This window comes from Coenobita brevimanus, chromosome 66 (assembly GCF_032717465.1).
Source record: "Coenobita brevimanus isolate Jiangsu-jjx chromosome 66, ASM3271746v2, whole genome shotgun sequence".
NCBI lineage: Eukaryota > Metazoa > Arthropoda > Malacostraca > Decapoda > Coenobitidae > Coenobita > Coenobita brevimanus.
In genome coordinates this window covers 26002763-26020744 of record NC_137019.1, presented here as the reverse complement: position 1 = coordinate 26020744, position 17982 = coordinate 26002763, and the positions used below count along the sequence as shown (strand labels likewise).

Below are 17982 nucleotides of genomic sequence, written 5' to 3'. Positions count from 1 at the left end.
TGTGCAGCATGTGATGTGGTCTGTGAGAGGAAGAGAAGATGGAGGGGGGTGCAAGGAACAGCGTGGTGGACTGAAGAAGTGAGACAGGCTGTGGCACAAAAGAAGAAAGCATACAATGAATGGATGAGAAATAGGGGCGTGGAAGAAGTTGAGAGGCGGATGAGAGAGTTATATGTAGAAAGAAAGAGAGAGATGAAAAGATTAGTAAGAGAGAGTAAGAAGAGAGTGGATGAGGAATTTGGAAGGAATTTGAGTGTAAAGTGGAGGGACTGTAAGAAGATGTTCTGGAAAGAGGTGAAAAGAGTAAGACAGGGTGGAAGTGAGGTTAGCAGGGGAGTGAAAGATCAAAATGGTAGATTACTAGTGGAGAAGGGAGAAAAAGTGAGCAGATGGAGAGAACACTTTAAGGAATTGTTGAACATAGAGGATGGAAGTAATGCGAGTATAAGTGGCTGGGGAATGGCTGGGAGGAGAGAGGTGAGAAGACAGGAAGAAATCAATAGGATAGAAGTTGTGGAAGCAATGAAGAAAGTCAAAATGGGGAAAGCCCCAGGAATTGATGGAGTGTGTGGTGAAATGCTGAAGCATGGGGGAGAGAGAGTAGTAGAATGGATGTGGAAGATGTGCAGATTGGCCTGGGAGGAAGGTAGAGTCCCGGAGGATTGGAAGTCAGGTATAATTATTCCCTTATACAAAGGAAAAGGGGAAAAAGAAGTGTGTGGTAATCATAGGTGCATTTGTCTTCTTAGTATAATAGGAAAAGTATGGTAGGATACTTATTGACAGAGTTAGAGAAAGAACAGAGGAATTAGTTGGAGAAGAACAGGGAGGCTTTAGGAAGGGAAGAGGTTGTGTAGATCAGATATTCATTCTTAGATCTTTAGTGGAAAAGTTTCTAGAGAAGGGAAAAAAGTTGTATGCGGCTTTCATGGATTTGGAGAAAGCATATGACAGGGTGGATAGACAAAGATTGTGGAAAGCATTAAGAATATATGGAGTAGATGGAAAGTTGATGAATGCTGTGAAGAGTATGTACGATGGTGCTAAGGCTGCAGTGCGTGTGGATGGTGAACTAAGTGAATTTTTCTCTTTGGAGGTTGGGTTGAAACAGGGATGTGTCATGTCTCCATGGTTGGTCAGTCTCTTCATGGATGAGGTAATAAAAGAGGTACAAGGTAGGGTAGTGGATGTTGGAGTGGCCGTGGTGAGAGAGGATAGTGTATGGAAACTCCCTGTACTGTTGTTTGCAGATGATACTGTGTTGTTGAGTGAAGACGAAGGGGAGGTGCAAGGCTTGGTGGATGAGTTTGGGAGAGTGTGCAAGAAACGGAATCTAAAGTTGAATGTAGGGAAGAGTAAAGTGATGGTCTTTGAAAGAGATGAAGTCAGTGAATGTACAGCGAGGTTGGATGGTGAGGATTTGGAAAATGTGAGTACGTTTAAGTACTTGGGTAGTGTGATGAGTAAGGATAGAGGTTTGGAGGGTGAAGTGCTTGAAAGGGTACAGCAGGAAAGAAAGGTTGCTGGTTCTTTGAAAGCAGTGATTAGAAACAGGGAAGTGAGCATGGAAGTGAAAAAGTTACTACATGACAGTATTGTGATACCAACTCTAATGTATGGAAGTGAAGCTTGGACGTTGTTGGAAGGACACAAGTCAAGAGTGAGAGCAGTGGAAATGAGTTATTTAAGAGGAGCCTTTGGAGTCACAGGGAGAGACAGGCTGACGAATGAGAATATAAAGGAGCATTGTGGTGTGGATGTGGATGTGATAGGAAATGTTATGAGGAACACACTGAGGTGGTTTGGGCATGTGGAGAGGATGGAGGGTGAAAGACTGATGAAGAGAGTGTATATGAGTGAGGTGGAGGGGGGAAGAGGGAGGGGAAGGCTGAGGATGAGATGGAGGGATGGGGTTGAGAGGTATATGAGAGGGGGGGGTGTGAGTTGGGAGCAGGGCAGTGAAATGGCGGGGGACAGGACGACATGGAGGCGATTTGTTTGTGGCCACCCCAAACGGGATTGAGGCGTCTGGGAATAGATAGATAGATAGATAGAGTATATATACTAGGAGTAATGAAAGTGAAAGTTTCACTCTAGCATGTATGAATACTATGAGTTATGAAAGTGAAGTTGAAAGTGACATTCACTCTCAACGCTAGTATACAGGACGAGAAAGTGAATGCTACATATTTTACTGAAAGAGAAATTGAATTCCTACAGTGACAATGAACTACTATTACTGAAGGAAACTTATGGATAAAGACTGTAGATATATATAAGTGTTATATAGTAGTAGAAATATAAAATGTGAGGGGTTTTATGAATAATAAATGACAGAACACCAGCGGCGAACGATCGCAAGTGGGAAGGTCATATACGTGCTCATAATTTTCATTGCTTTCACAGTATTTATTTTTTTGGAGTATGGATTCTAAACTATTTGAGAATCATAGAATAGTGTTTCTAGTGATAATATCTGGCTGTGGTAATCATATTACGGGTTGTCGGGAAGTGTAAAGTGGAGACTTCGTTACCCAACTTCAGAGGTCTCCACAAGTCCTACTGTATTTTCCAAAGGCTTAACAAACACCCCAGGAGATAGCTGAAGGTATGTGCCACTTGCATATGTGATTTTAATATTCTATGACTAATAACTGATTTTTGGCAAATATTTTTGGAGTCTGTCGGAGCGCAAATATGCCCGCGGGAGCTGCAAGTCAAAGCAAAACAAGCCTGCTGTTAAGGGGTTAATGAAATAAGTGTTGCACTCTGCACTTAAAGTCTTGCACTCATAAATCCATTTTCTAAACATAACACACTCTAGTTAATTTATGCTGCATTTAAAGTCTATGAAATCTTTGTCTTTTCACTCAGAATTCTAATTTCTTAACACTGTGCACTGTTTTTTTTTCACTGCACAACATTGTAAATTCGCGTTTGGTTAAGTGGAGAAGTTCTAGGCATTTAATCATTGTCAGAGTCTGAGAGTAGCTCTTGCAGGTGACTTAGGGGTGCGTCGCTGGGTCGTGGTGATGGATTACCCACTGCAGACGACTCTGAAGAGAGGCGCAAACTCACATCGAGTGGTGACTCCACTATGCCTGATGTGCTGGGTTGTGACTTGGAGGATGAGGGCCTGTCTTGGGGAGGCAATGGAGTGGAGCCAGGGCTGGGCACAGCGGGGGTCACGGGTCTGAAAAAGCTGTCAATGGTTGATTGATGCAAGGAACAACGATTTTGATGATTAATGATGCGCTGCCTGAAAGTGCGCACTTCCTCCACAAGTCCCAAGGGCCCCATCTCCCTGTCGCAGTCCGGGTGCTCCGGGTAGTCCAGAATGAACTATACGTGTTCCCGGAGTGCACTCAGCTTGGGGATGGCTGGAGTAGTGTCACGCTGAGAGGAGTTTGCATCATCGTCGCCGTCCTCGTCGGAATTTTCAAGCTGGGTACTGACACCTGCAACTGAAGTTTCGATCTCGATATCAGACATGGTCTGATTTCCAGGATTGCCTTCGTCATTATCCAACCACTTGAGCACTTCGTCCACATCAATATCGTCCCCATGCGCACATAGACGTGCATGGAAGTCATTCACGTCAAAACCCAGGAAATCGTGCTCCACATCCGTTCTGAGAAGCAGACGAGACCAACCATTTTCCAGAGTTTGACAGGGACTTCCTTCCATGCACTGGCCTAGTTGTAGATGGCAGACTTGATGTTGTAGCGGCGCAGGTTTTCCAAAATATGCTGGCCTCGCATGTCCCGTCCCTCCCTGTGCTCATCCTCGTCCTCGAGAACAACCATCACCTTGTCCAGGAACTTTCTTCGGTACAACCTTTTCATTACCATGATCACTCCTTGGTCCATTGGTTGGATGAGAGCAGTAGTATTAGGTGGCAGAAACATGCACCTAATGCGGCCATTCTCAGCCACCAAGTCCTTGTGGCACAGGTGAGCAGGTACATTGTCAAGAAGAAGGAGGACCTTTACCTGGTCGCGTGGGATTCCCAGTTTCTCCATCTGGTAATGGATAACCTCCTTGACGAAATGGCGGTGGAACCAGTCTTTGAAGATGTGGGCAGTGAACCATGCCCTCAAGGAATGGTCCATGCCTTCAAGGAATGGTACCAGACGACAGGAAGGACATCCATCACCCCACGAAGACACCGAGGCTGCTTTTGCACGGCCAAGAATAACGGGCTTAAGCCGGTGCATGCCGTTAGCATTGGCACAACACAAAGCAGATATCCGTTGCTTGGAGAGCTTGTGGCCAGGTACACGCTTCTCCGTCTCCTCGGCTAGAGTGTTCGTAGGCAAAGAGCGATAGAATAAACCAGTTTCGTCATAGTTGTAGACTTGACCGAGAGTGAGGCCCTCCCTGTCGATCAAACACTTCACCTTGTGCCGAAACTTGTCAACTCCATCCTTGTTGGCGTCCAAAGCTTTGCCATGAGACTTACGGTTGGTAAGGCCATGTCGTAACTTGACCGCGTGGAGCCAACCCTCGGATGCCTTGAAGTCTGGGGCATCGTGAAGCCTTGCAAACTTCTCAGCAGCAGCCTTCAGCTCTGTGCCACGCACCAGCACACCAGCAGCACTTTGTTGTTGATACCAAATCAACATTGAGCAGTCGACTTCAGCATACTTGGGAGTAAATGTCATCTTCCTCTCCACGTTGCATTTGCTTTTCGACGAGAAGTCAGCCGTGTACTGCATGAGTTTGTCTCGGGATCTCTTGATATGAAACAGAGTAGATCGCGCCAGGTTGAATTCATGAAGGATGCGTGAGGAAGACCATCCCGCATCCACCTTGTCCAATATCTCCCTCTTCTTCTCCAGAGTCAAAACTGCTCTCTTCCTCTTCTCAGGCAGCGGGGCCATCATCACACACACTAATAAGAGGCATGAGAGCAGCAGGAGAGCCTGCTGCAGGTAAGGCACCATCACAAAAGCACGCCCATGGGCGGCGATGACTGTGAGCGTGCACACACAACGAGAGATGGGTGGTAAGTGGGGAGGATGCAGGGGCGCTCTAGCGGACAGTGGTGGAACGATGCACCAAAACACAGCTGGCCCGCGCCGTGCGCGCCAATTTCAAATTATGAGCAGGAAAAAGTCGGATTTTTTTCGAATTTTTTGCAGTTTTTGGCCCATTTTGGGAATACAGGTAAGCCCTTAATTCACGTGAGGGTTCGGTTCTGTTAATATACTTATTATCGATTAATTAATACTTTAATAACTAATTTTCAGGGGGATTTTATAACTCATATAAGTAAAAAACTAGTGTACTGTACTTGCTAAATAAACTGGTATGTAAATAAATGACGGGGAATCATCCTGACAGAGAATTGTCGCCGACATTCCTCCCTGAAGTTTGTCCAACACTTTAACTTTGTCAGTGACACCACTTTACAAGTCAGTTTTGGTGTGTTACCACATGCATCACTAGCACTACGCTTAGGCCCCATGTTGGCAGACAAGGGAAGCAATCACTGGAAAGCAGAAAAATAAGCCACAAATAACGATTCTCGAGTCATGCATGATTCAACTGTCAGATTCAAACTGACTGTGTGGTGCGTGGTAGACCGACCTCCCACACACACATACATATATGTATGCACACGGGCAACAGGTAGGTATTTTTTATATTTTATTTATTTCTCTTGTATATTGAAATTACTTATTTGAATACTATAATTTTATGTTTTAATTATTGTACGAAAAATTCGTGGATAACCAAAATCGCATGAAAAAAGTTTGCGTGAATTAAGGGGTTACCTGTTTTGGATCCCGGGACCAAAATATCCGGTAAGTGGGGATGTCCGGAAAGTGGGTGTCTGGATAGTATGGGGATTACTGTACAGTAAACCCTCAAAGATCCGGATTTTGCGAAGATCCGGATCATTTCTTAGCACATTATCAATATAAAATATAGGCTACATGATACAGTACACAATTTATTAATTAAAATTTATGAAAAAATTTTTGTACACAATATTATACTATCCTATTAACCCCTTCTTTACCGACCCCTCACCCCAATGTAAACATTACGCGTACTCCCCATACCGACCTGATAGCTTCCCCTCCCGTAGTGTGAGGGGTAGTGTATATTTTTTGCCATGTTGAAACTATTCACTCTTTTTTATTTGTTTGTATACTGATGGTCACTTAAACCCAGCATGATGTTGGTAATAAAAAAATATTATAAAATAAATCATTACGGTATATAAGTTTACATATCTTATGTTAAAGTACTGTTACCCAGGTAACTACTATACAAACTGGCTTGAAAAAATGTCCTGCACAGATGGATGGCTTATTTATCTACCTTGTAAGCTGACCATGAAGTGTGTGGACACACGTGATGGTGATGGCGACCTTGACCCACTTGTTGCCGAGAGTGCAGCGTCACTAAGCTCGCTACTAATTTCCTCCTCCTCCTCCTCACTCACATCAACTTCGCTATCATTTTCAGGATCACAGTCATCTACTGACACATCAGACACTGCTGCATAATCATCTGATACATCTTAATAAGTATCCTCATGAGGAATAAACTCGTCACTATCGGAATCTGCCAGAGACGCCATTTTCGAAAGAAAAATATCTTGTACACCCTTTCTCGTGGTCAAGTGCATGGTAACTGACTCTCTCAGGCAGGCCAAGGGGTGTAAATTTTGCCGTATGTCAGCAGAAAATATAGTACGATATCTGTAGTAGAAATTATAAATAAAATAATGATTGGTCTAAAAGAGGTTACATCACAGATGAGTGAGCAAGCCATTGTTGCCACCGCAACTCAGTCGTGACGTATCTTATGATGTCAGAATTCATCAGAACTTCGTCACAGTCTTCGTCGTCAAAACACAGAGCTGTTGCTAACACGAGGTCCTCAGAAACAGCCTTACCGAGCTACCCTGAGGCCCATAAACTGTCATTCATTAGAGGGTATACAAGCGTACCATGGTAGCGGTTCCAGTGTCTCACGGGTGTTTACTGGCGATGTACGGGGGTACATCAAAACACATTTTCGGTAAAGAAGGGGTTAATTTTATCTATCTATATTTCTATTGCCAGATGCCTCAATCCCGTTTGGGGTGGCCACAAACAAATCGCCTCCAAGTCGCCCTGTCCCCCGCCATTTCACTGCCCTGCTCCCAACTCTCACCCCCCTTTCTTATATACCTCTCCACCCCATCCCTCCATCTCATCCTCGGCCTCCCCCTCCCTCTTCCCCCCTCAACCTCACTCACATACACTCTCTTCGTCAGTCTTTCACCCTCGATCCTCTCCACGTGGCCAAACTACCTCAGTGTGTTCCTCATAACGCTTCCTATCACATCCACATCCACACCACAACGCTCCTTTATATCCTCATTCGTCAGCCTGTCTCTCCATGTGACTCCACAGGCTCCTCTTAAATAACTCATTTCCACTGCTCTCACTCTTGACTTGTGTCCTTCCAGCAACGTCCAAGCTTCATTTCCGTTCGTTAGAGTTGGTATCACAATACTGTCATGTAGTAACTTTTTCACTTCCATGCTCACTTCCCTGTTCCTTATCACTGCTTTCAAAGACCCAGCAACCTTTCTTCCCTGCTGTACCCTTTCAAGCACTTCACCCTCCAAACCTCCATCCTTACTCATCACACCACCCAAGTACTTAAACGTACTCACATTTTCCATTTCCTCACCATCCAACCTCGCTGTACATTCACTGACTTCACCTCTCTCAAAGACCATCACTTTACTCTTCCCTACATTCACCTTTAGATTCCGTTTCTTACACACTCTCCCAAACTCATCCACCAAGCCTTGCAGCTCCCCTTCGTCTTCACTCAACAACACAGTATCATCTGCAAACATCAGTACAGGGAGTTTCCAAACACTATCCTCTCTCACCAGGGCCACTCCAACATCCACTACCCTACCTTGTGCCTCTTTTATTACCCCATCCATGTACAGATTGAACAACCATGGAGACATGACACATCCCTGTTTCAACCCAACTTTCAAGGAGAAAAATTCACTTAGTTCACCATCCACACGCACTGCAGCCTGCGCACCATCGTACATACTCTTCACAGCATTCAACAACTTCCCATCTACTCCATATATTCTTAACACTTTCCACAATCCTTGTCTATCCACCCTGTCATATGCTTTCTCCAAATCCATGAAAGCCGCATACAATTTCTTTCCCTTCTCTAGAAACTTTTCCACTAAAGATCTAAGAATGAATATCTGATCTACACAACCTCTTCCCTTCCTAAAGCCTCCCTGTTCTTCTCCAACTAATTTCTCTGTTCTTTCTCTAACTCTGTCAATAAGTATCCTACCATACACTTTTCCTATTATACTAAGAAGACAAATGCCCCTATGATTACCACACACTTCTTTTTCCCCTTTTTCTTTGTACAAGGGAATAATTATACCTGACTTCCAATCCTCCGGGACTCTACCTTCCTCCCAGGCCAATCTGCACATCTTCCACATCCATTCTACTACTATCTCTCCCTCATGCTTCAGCATTTCACCACACACTCCATCAATTCCTAGGGCTTTCCCCAATTTAACTTTCTTCATTGCTTCCACAACTTCTGTCCTGATTTCTTCCTGTCTTCTCACCTCCTTCCTTCTCCCAGCCATTCCCCAGCCACTTATACTCGCATTACTTCCATCCTTTATGTTCAACAATTCCTTAAAGTGTTCTCTCCATCTGCTCACTTTTTCTCCCTTCTCAACTAGTAATCTACCATTTTTATCTTTCACTCCCCTGCTAACTTCACTTCCACCCTGTCTTACTCTTTTCACCTCTTTCCAGAACATTTTCTTTTATACTGTATTAAATTTGATTTAAATTTTATCGGTTCTCCAGTATCCCTTTGTGAGGCACGCACATGTGAATTGGGGGGGGGGGGGAATGCAGCCTTGAGGGGACAATGAGCTGAGGCAGTTGACCAAGTGTGAGTCGCGGGAACACATTGACCAAGTGAAAGCTCAGTTTTCTTTCTTTACTATTCCACCATAGCTCCAAAGCGCAAACATACAGTGCTAACTTGAATTACTAGAAAAATTAGAAAAAGGTGTACCAGTGTCTCGTTTAAGTGAGGAATATGGTGTTGCAAAACAAACAGTCAGCGATATAAAGAGAAACAAAGCCAAGCTTCGTAGTTTTGCTGCCAAGGCAGGTGGAAGTGGAAGTGCAGGTCTCAGTTCCCAAGTCAGAGGTACCCCTACTAGAACCCGAGGATGAACAACAGAAAGTGACACTTTGGCAAGGTGAATATAAAAAATAACTGTTTGTTTTTATTTTGCATTAAGTTATACCTAAACCACCATAAGTGTTCTTTCATATGAGCAAATTTCATATGAGGAAAGATATATATAGATATATACTCGTGTGTGTATATATATATATACTGTATACTCAAACCTCGATTTAAGGGACCTCCATTTAAGGGATTTCGGATTTAAGGGACTCCATATTCTACCTGACAAATGGACAAGACCATTCAAAAATGATACATAATGTCTAGATTATCCACATTAATATGTTTCTTTATACAGTACCTGTAATATAATATTAATAATCATATAAATAAGCAGGGAAGGAAGGTTGTTGGTACACTGAAAGCAGTGATGAGAAATAGGGAGGTGAGTATGGAAGTTAAGAAGTCACTGCATGATAGTACAGTATTGTGATCCCTACCCTGACGTATGGAAGCGAGGCATGGACCTTGCAAGAGGGGAACAAGTCAAGAGTGAGAGCAGTGGAAATGAGTTACTTGAGAGGAGCATGTGGAGTGACGTGGAAGGACAGGTTGACGAATGAAGAAGTGAAGGAATGCTGTGGGGTAGATGTGGATATAGTTGAGAAGATTAGGAGAAGTACACTGAGGTGGTTTGGACATGTGAAGAGAATGAAGAATGAAAGACTGACTAAGATGGTGTATGTAGGTGAGGTGGAGGGAGGGAGAGGTAGAGGAAGACCGAGGATGAGGTGGAGGGATGGAGTTGAGAGGTATATGAGGGAGGGGGGGGTGAGTTGGGGGGAGGGTAGTCGAATGGTAGGTGACAGAGTGACTTGGAGGCGTTTTGTCTGTGGCCACCCTTTGCGGGATTAGGGCATCGGGCTATAGATAGATAGATAGATATGAATAAGTGAAACAATCATTGCATTTCATAATAAGATTGCCTCTATATGTGATAAAACAATAGACATTTTCAAGTAAGGGACAAGATGATTCCCCATTCAGTCTTTTAAATTGAGGTTTGAGTGTATATATATATATATATATGGAGCCTCTGTGGTACAGTGGTAAAGTGTGTGTTTTCGTACAGTGGAGAACGAGGGTTTGTGTCCTGCCAGGGCAATAAACTTTGGAAGCATTCTCCCGGCCATGTACAGTACTGCTTTGGCGGACACCAGGGGTGCTGTGGTTGAACCAGTGTCACATACTGTAAAGTATGTTTGTACCCAGTCAGCTTGCGCGGGCCAATTACACTTGGTTAACAGACTACACACACATCCAAAGCCACTACAACACTACAATCACACTTACAAGCACTTCTCACCCTACGTACAATCTCTACCAGACAGCCTAAGCCACTTGGTAGAGATACATAGGCTATATCATCCCTACTTCGGTCGGGATAGACCGGTCCTGCAGTGGATACTGAAACGGCTGATGATGATGATGATGATGATATATACTGTGTATATATATATATATATATATATATATATATATATATATACATACAGTAAAAGTCCAATATTTCGGCATCCAATTCCCCGGCAAATCTGACATTTCGGCAGTTTTGAGAAATAGTCCCATTTATGAAAATCTCCGATCGTTCGGCAGATTCTCCGATTTTTTTCGTCAGTCTTGAAATTCTCCATGAGGCTCGCCAGCTAGCTACCCGCCTTTACCTGCCTTAGTGAGTGAGATAGTGAAAGTGATGGAACGAGTCTACCACTGCCATGAAGCTCAGAGACTAGCTCTTTCTCCTATAGCATAAAGAGAGGACAAACATGTAGTGAGTCTAGCATGGGAAAGAGAATCTGTTTCGCCATTCTTCCGCCATTCTTCCGAGTTGTTGCTGTGCTGCTGCCGACTTCTCTTGATTCTTCTGTGTGCTTTGTGAACTTCGTACCGAAATACCTCTGAAATTACTATTCGAGTGTGCTGGGGACTTCTTCCAGCAGTAGCAGACTCCAATCAACCCCTTCTATTGTACATATGTAAATAAGGAACCTACTATAAGTTTAGGTAAGTGCATGTGAACTTGTAGGCCTACTGTACCATTACATTTATATACAGTATGTTCACTAATTTCTTTATTTTTCATATTCATGTACAGAGATAGCCCGATTATCCGGGCTATATGGTGTTAAGGGGTGCCTGATTAATCCGAAAGCACGATTAATCCGGCGGAAACACAAGTACTGTACTGTTAGACTGATTTATTTACCGGTAAATGTACACTTATGTACCAGAAAGACCTTTCCAGTTCAATGTATATTCCTCCAGCTTGTTTCAGTATTTTTCAGACTATATTAAGTTCGGTAAATCACGTTTTCTTACTGAAAGATTTCCTCCCTGTTAGTATCGTCACGTTCTAAAGCTGTACCTACGATTGTTTCCAACACAATGGACGAAACTCATCGTACTCAAATGTGGACTTCGTTTCCCAACTTCCCAACTGAAGATTAGGTTAGGTTACATTATTAGGTGCAGTTAAGCTAGGTTAGGCCAGGTTTAAACACTTAGATTAGAACAGTGTCTTCTGCCATTATGTTAACGAATCAAAGAGTCGTCACACCAGAACAGATAAAAACAGCGGGGAAAGATTTAACAAGAAATGTTTATTTACCAACCCAGAAATAATCAGAAAAATATAACAGACTATCAGGATGAACTGATTTGGTAAGGTGCTTTTACTGCTTACAGCAAAGCGTATGTTTACCCCCCTCAAATACTCAATGTTCGTGAGTTCAGAAATTTGTGTACTCCTGTGGCAGACCTTGAAACCATTTTTTCAAAGTTATAAAGTCAGTTTCTTTTTCTTACAGAGAAAAGACTCGTCTGGTACACCTGGCTTTTTCCCCTCCTCCCTAAACCCATCTTGTTATTTGTTATGATTCATGAAAGAAAATTAGGGGGCATGTTACATTAGAATTTAAACATAAAGTTAGGGTGCACGTTACTTTAGCCTTTAAACATATCGGCGAAAACATCTGGGATGAAAGGACCGCCGAGCTGTTTGGGATTGTAGAGTAGGGTCGTATAAACATACCAGTGACCTTGGTTCCCTTCCCATAATTGTTCGCAGTTTTTATGGCTCTCCCTAACTTAACGTTACTGACACCGGTACAGTAAAGCATTGTTCAAGGCTAACAGCCATAAGGGGTTAATGGAATACAATATTGTTTGTATCAATACTCTCTTTCACACATACACGAACGAACAAAAGAATGTGCAATAAATGTACACTTAACTGTAAGGAGCAGAAATAACTGTATGCTCTGTCGGTCCGAAATGTGTTGGGAAGCGACATCAAACAATGAATGTGGAACTGAATGCCACCTTACAAGAACACTTGAGATGAAAGTATTTTTTCTTATTAGTAAACATAATTGTTCCATTTCGTCCCCTATAATTGTGAAACTCTTAAATTTTCGTCCAAGCATACATCGTAATAACCTTACCAATTCAATTCATATTCTCTAGTTTGTTTTTGTATTTTTCTAGTTTGTTTTCTTATTATCATTACATTCCTTAAGCCTTACCTACGTTTGTTTCCGGCATATTGGAAGAAACTTACTCATAATTAGGGTGCATGTTACATTAGCATTTGAACATATCGGCGAAAACATCTGAGATGAAGTGGCAGGCCGCCTGACTGTTTGAGATGGTAGAGGAGGGTCGTGAAAACATACCAGTGACCTTCGTTCCCTTCCCATAATTGTTCGCAGTTTTTTATAGCTCTCCCTAACCCAACATCCCTGACACCGGTACAGTAAAGCATTGTTCGAGGCTGATAGCTATGATGGGGTTAATGGAATGCATTATTGTTTGTATTAATTCTCTCTTTCACACATACAGTACACTTAAGAACGAACAAAAGAGTGAACAGTAAATGTAAGAGGAAGAAATAACAATGCTCTGTTGGTCCGAAATGTGTTGGGAGGCACGATACCTAACGAAAAATGCAGAACTCAATGCTAACTTACGAGAACACATGAGATGAGTATTTTTTTTTTTCTGATTAGCAGACATTCTTGTTTCATTTCGTTCCCTAAAACTAGGAAACCCATTACTTTTCGTCTAAGCATACAGCCTAAAGACCACACTAATTCACTTCATATTCCTCCAGTTTGTTTTCTGTGTTTTTCTATTTTGAGGGTAGTAAATTACCTTCTCTTGCTGAAAGATTTTCTCTTTTATCACGTTCTTTAAGCCGTACCTACGATTGCTTCGGGCATAATGGATGAAACTCATCGTACACAAAAGTGGATTTAGTTTCCCAATTTCCCAACTGGAGCCCAGGTTAGGTCAGGTTAGGTTAAATTATTAAGTAGTTAAGCAAGGTTAGGCTACGTCAGGAGTAACAGTTGCCTCACCAAACTCCATCCTACCACCCTTGTGATCGAGTTGTGAGCAGGAGGTGTGGGTGGGGGCAGGGTGAGCAAGACTCTCTCTGGTTTATCCATGCCTCTCTCCCTAGAAACTGGATGCTTCCTGTTTAAACCGGAGCTATCGTACGGATAATTCTATGAATTACTATACCACTGAACCATTGGGTCACGGCCCGGATTTACCGAAAGCTGGATAATCCGAGCCTGGATAATCGAGCTTCCACTGTATAGTACTGTATTCATTACAGTATTGTACAGTATCAAACAGTATACAGTACTCTCTCCAAACACATTTGTAATGATATGAGTAATGATGATAGTGTTCACCGAAACATATAAGGTACTGAGTGGGTAGGGTTTTCGATAATTCGGCAATTTTGATATTTCGGCACTTGCCTGGTCCCATAGATGCCGAAAAATCGGACTTCTACTGTATATACATACAGGTAAGCCCTTAATTCACGCGAACTTTTTTCACGCGATTTCGGTTATCCACGAATTTTTCGTACAATAATTAAAACAAAATTATAATAATCAAATACTGTAAATAATTTTAATATACAAGAGAAATAAATAAAATATAAAAATGCCTACCTGCTGCCCGTGTGCATACATATGTGTGTGTGGGAGGTCGGTCTACCACGCACCACAGTCAGTTTGAATCCGACGGTCGAACCATGCATGACTGGCCAATCGTTATTTGTGGCTTATTTTTCTGCCTTCCAGTGATTACTTGCCTTGTCTGTCAACATGGGGCATAAGCGTAGTGCTAGTGATGCATGTGGTAACACACCAAATCGGACTAGTAAAGTGATGTTGCTGACAGAGAAAGTTAAAGTGTTGGACAAACTTCAGGGAGGACTGTCGGCGACAATTCTCCGTCAGGACGATTCCCCATCATTTATTTACATACCAGTTTATTTAGCAAGTACAGTACACTAGTTTTTTACTTATATGAGTTATAAAATCCCCCTGAAAATTAGTTATTAAACTATTAATTAATCAATAATAAGTATTTTAATAGAATGATGGGGAATTGTCCATGTTTTGACGGTGAATTGACTTGATGGTGAATTGTCTCAGAACCGTATGTTTGGGGTGAGTCAACTGTTCATACAATAAAGAAGGAGAACAGCATACGGGAGACAGTGAGGGCTAATGCTCCAGACTGCTAAAGTGTCTCCACCTACGCCTGTGAATTGTCTTGAAACCTGTGAATTGTCGTGGAACCGCATGTTTGGGGTGAATGAGTCAACTGGTCATACAATAAAGAAGGCAGAATGTAGCATATGGGAGGCAGTGAGGGCTTGTGCACCAGGCTGCTGAAGTGTCTCCACCTATGCCTGTGCTTGTCAGGTTTCAGTGTTAAATTTCTTACATTTTTGTTGTTTTTCATACTTTATGCTAGTTTATAAGGTGTATGTAGTGCATAAACAGTATTATTCAGATGTAATATACTTAATAGACATGCGTAGTTATGTGCACACAAGGGCAGAACATATACGCGAATTTACCACATACGCGAAGGGTCTGGGAACCGAACCCTCGTGTGAATTAAGGGCTTACCTGTATACACACACACACACACACACACACATATACAAAAAAGTGCATCCTACAGTATATGTTATGGTCATTCCATTCTATACTATAGCCCAATGCCCTAATCCTGCAAAGGGTGGCCACAGACAAAATGCCTCCAAATCGCTTTGTCGCCCACCATTTGGCTGCCCTCCCCCCTCAGAGTAATTGGTGGCTGAATCGTTAGAGAAGCGGCATGCAGTCGTAATGGATCCAGGATCGAATCCCGACTGGGGCAGGGAACAGTTTTAGGATTTGAATTTCATAAAAAGCAGACTTTACTGATCTAGCAGAAGGCCTCCTGACATATTGTAAAAATACCCCTGCTAATGCCAGTGCGCCAGTCCTGTATGAGACAGCCTTAGCATGTATTGAATATGGACAGTTTGTGTAAGTGCTGCAGTGGTGACATGTGGATGTATGTAGGAGGACTGCTGGGCTTTGGGATAGACCCTGATGCCTTTACCCTGAGCCGGACGTAAAAAAAAAAAAAAGGGCGGGGGGGCCTATAAATGTAGTGATTATTTCTAACCTTTTACAGTCATGTAAAGGCATAAAAACTGAATTACAATAAGTACACACAGTACATGAATTACATGAGGACCTATTTTTTATCAAATTTTAGTGTATTTTTTAATAGTACGCGAACTGAACTCAAAATAGGTGAGACGGCAATGAAGAGTGGCCCAAATCAGGGGTACCCGAAGCACTCGACATTGCCACCCTGAGACACGCCAGTGGTTGCCTACACTCCGCCCACCTTGTGATGTCGATGATGAGGAGATCAGGAGCATACATTCGGCAGCAGTGGAGCAGGATCCCCAGGAAGTCGTGCACCGAGTGGACAAGGCCGATGCAGAGCAGGAGACTGCAGCAGAACAGCCAGCAGCACCAGTGATGGAGAGTGGAGACTTGTCGATAATGGGGATCAGCCTGGTACTCTGTGCCCTAGATAATTCAAGGAAGAATTCAAGGACATTGAACACTGTCAGTTGCGAGTGGTGGAAGTGATAACTTCACTGGACAGAACCTTCTGCTACTACACAGACAGGCACAACCAGGAGGTTAACAGAAGGAAGCAAACCCTCATCACCCGTTACCTGCAGCCTCAAGAAAGTGAGGAATCACTCGCGTCAACATCAAAAGAGCCATTTCCTGGGGAGTATCAAGAGGATGATGCGATGTCTGAGGTGTCAGAAATAAAGTTTGAAGGGTTTATGAACGAAGTGAGTGCATTAGCTAGTGAAAGTGTCAAAAGAGCGGGTGACGAGAGTGGTGAGGAAGGTGGTGTGTCAGGTGGTGTGATGGGTGGTGCAGGAGGTGCACGCTAAGTGCCTCACCCTGCCTTGGATCCCCTTCTTACATCCATCAAGCCTGTTGTCCTCTTGGGTTAAGGTGAGCAGCCATATTCTTGTTGGTTAAGCCATATCCTTGTTGATTTAGCAAAGCCATAATCTTGTTGGTTTACTTTATCTTAGGTAATATGTCTTAGTTTCCCTGTACAGTACAATACTTAAGTCTGAAAGGAGTCTCAACGGTTACCAGTGAAGGGGGGTGCCGCCTGTATGTAATATTTCCCATAAGTTTATGTATTCATAGTATGCAACCTCCTCTGCCGCCCATAAATTCGCATACTACGAGTGCCTACTGTACTGTATTGGATGATCATGTTCTTTGTGACCTATGATTTTCATGGAGAATAGTTACTATTCCTTAATTTAATTTATGTACTGTTTTCCTTATGGTACTGTTTTATTAATGTTGTCAGGCTTGTCATGTGCAGTGATGCTGTTCCTTCACTTCCTGGCTGGAATTGTCTGCTATGCCATCATGATTGCAGTCTCACTTGCTTCCATTGGTGAGTCTTCATTAACTGGAGCTGGCATTTTTCTGCATCATTCTAAAATTAGAAAGAATTCCATATTTGCACATTAAATACTTGTGACTCTTAAATCATGTGGTCATAGTGGCCACTCTGAAGCTGAATGAATTATGTGGCTATAACTAGAATGAAATAAGCACCATACTGAAGGGGCAGTGATGATAGCCTCTAACCCTTTCAGTCAATGAGTCTCTTAATATGAAAAATGTTGTCTAGCAATAGCCAGAAGAGAATTAAGAGAGTGTAATTAACTTTCTATTTTATTCAGTTGCAACAGTTTTGCTGTGGTGGAGCTATGCAAGCATTCGCCTACAGCTTGACCGCTCCCCATTTGATGAGATCTTGATGGAGACTGTACGCAATGAGCGAGCATTGTTGGTATATGCAGTCATCTCTACAGTTAGCATGGTAAGTTGGTAATGTAATGCAGCTGCAGTAGACACTAATACTCGTTTCACTTAAATGGGTTGGTACTTAATATGCACATATGTATTTTAGTGGTTGACTTGTACGTACCGGACATGGGTGGGCTCTAGTATAAATTTTCCCTCTATTTTACTTGTCCAGAAGAGCAGCTGATCCATAATGCCAAGGAACACACTTTCATTGATACACCATATGTGACCAGAATGTCAGTAAACTGACAGGGTTTAGAATTAACACTGTACATTTTTTGGCCAATATGGTGTTGTGTGCCCCAATGGCGTAGCGTGGGAGGGGCCACAGGGGCGGTTGCCCCGGGCGCAAAATTAAAAAAAAAATATAAAGTAGTGATAATAAATAAAAAATAGCCCGCCCTACCCCTCATACATAAAATCTCCCAATGTTCAAACATTCTACACAGTTTTTCAACATGACGGGGCAAATAAA

General features: G+C 42.8%; 1 protein-coding gene across 1 annotated transcript in view; it reads left to right on the top strand.

Moving 5' to 3' along the window:
- Positions 1-17982, top strand: part of Ctl1 (choline transporter-like protein 1) — a 764015-nt gene that overhangs the window by 303183 nt on the left and 442850 nt on the right. Inside the window, exons 6-7 of the mRNA XM_080276719.1 lie at positions 16999-17088; positions 17381-17520. Of these exons, the coding sequence (XP_080132845.1) occupies positions 16999-17088; positions 17381-17520 (230 nt within the window). The remainder of the gene's footprint in view (positions 1-16998; positions 17089-17380; positions 17521-17982) is intronic.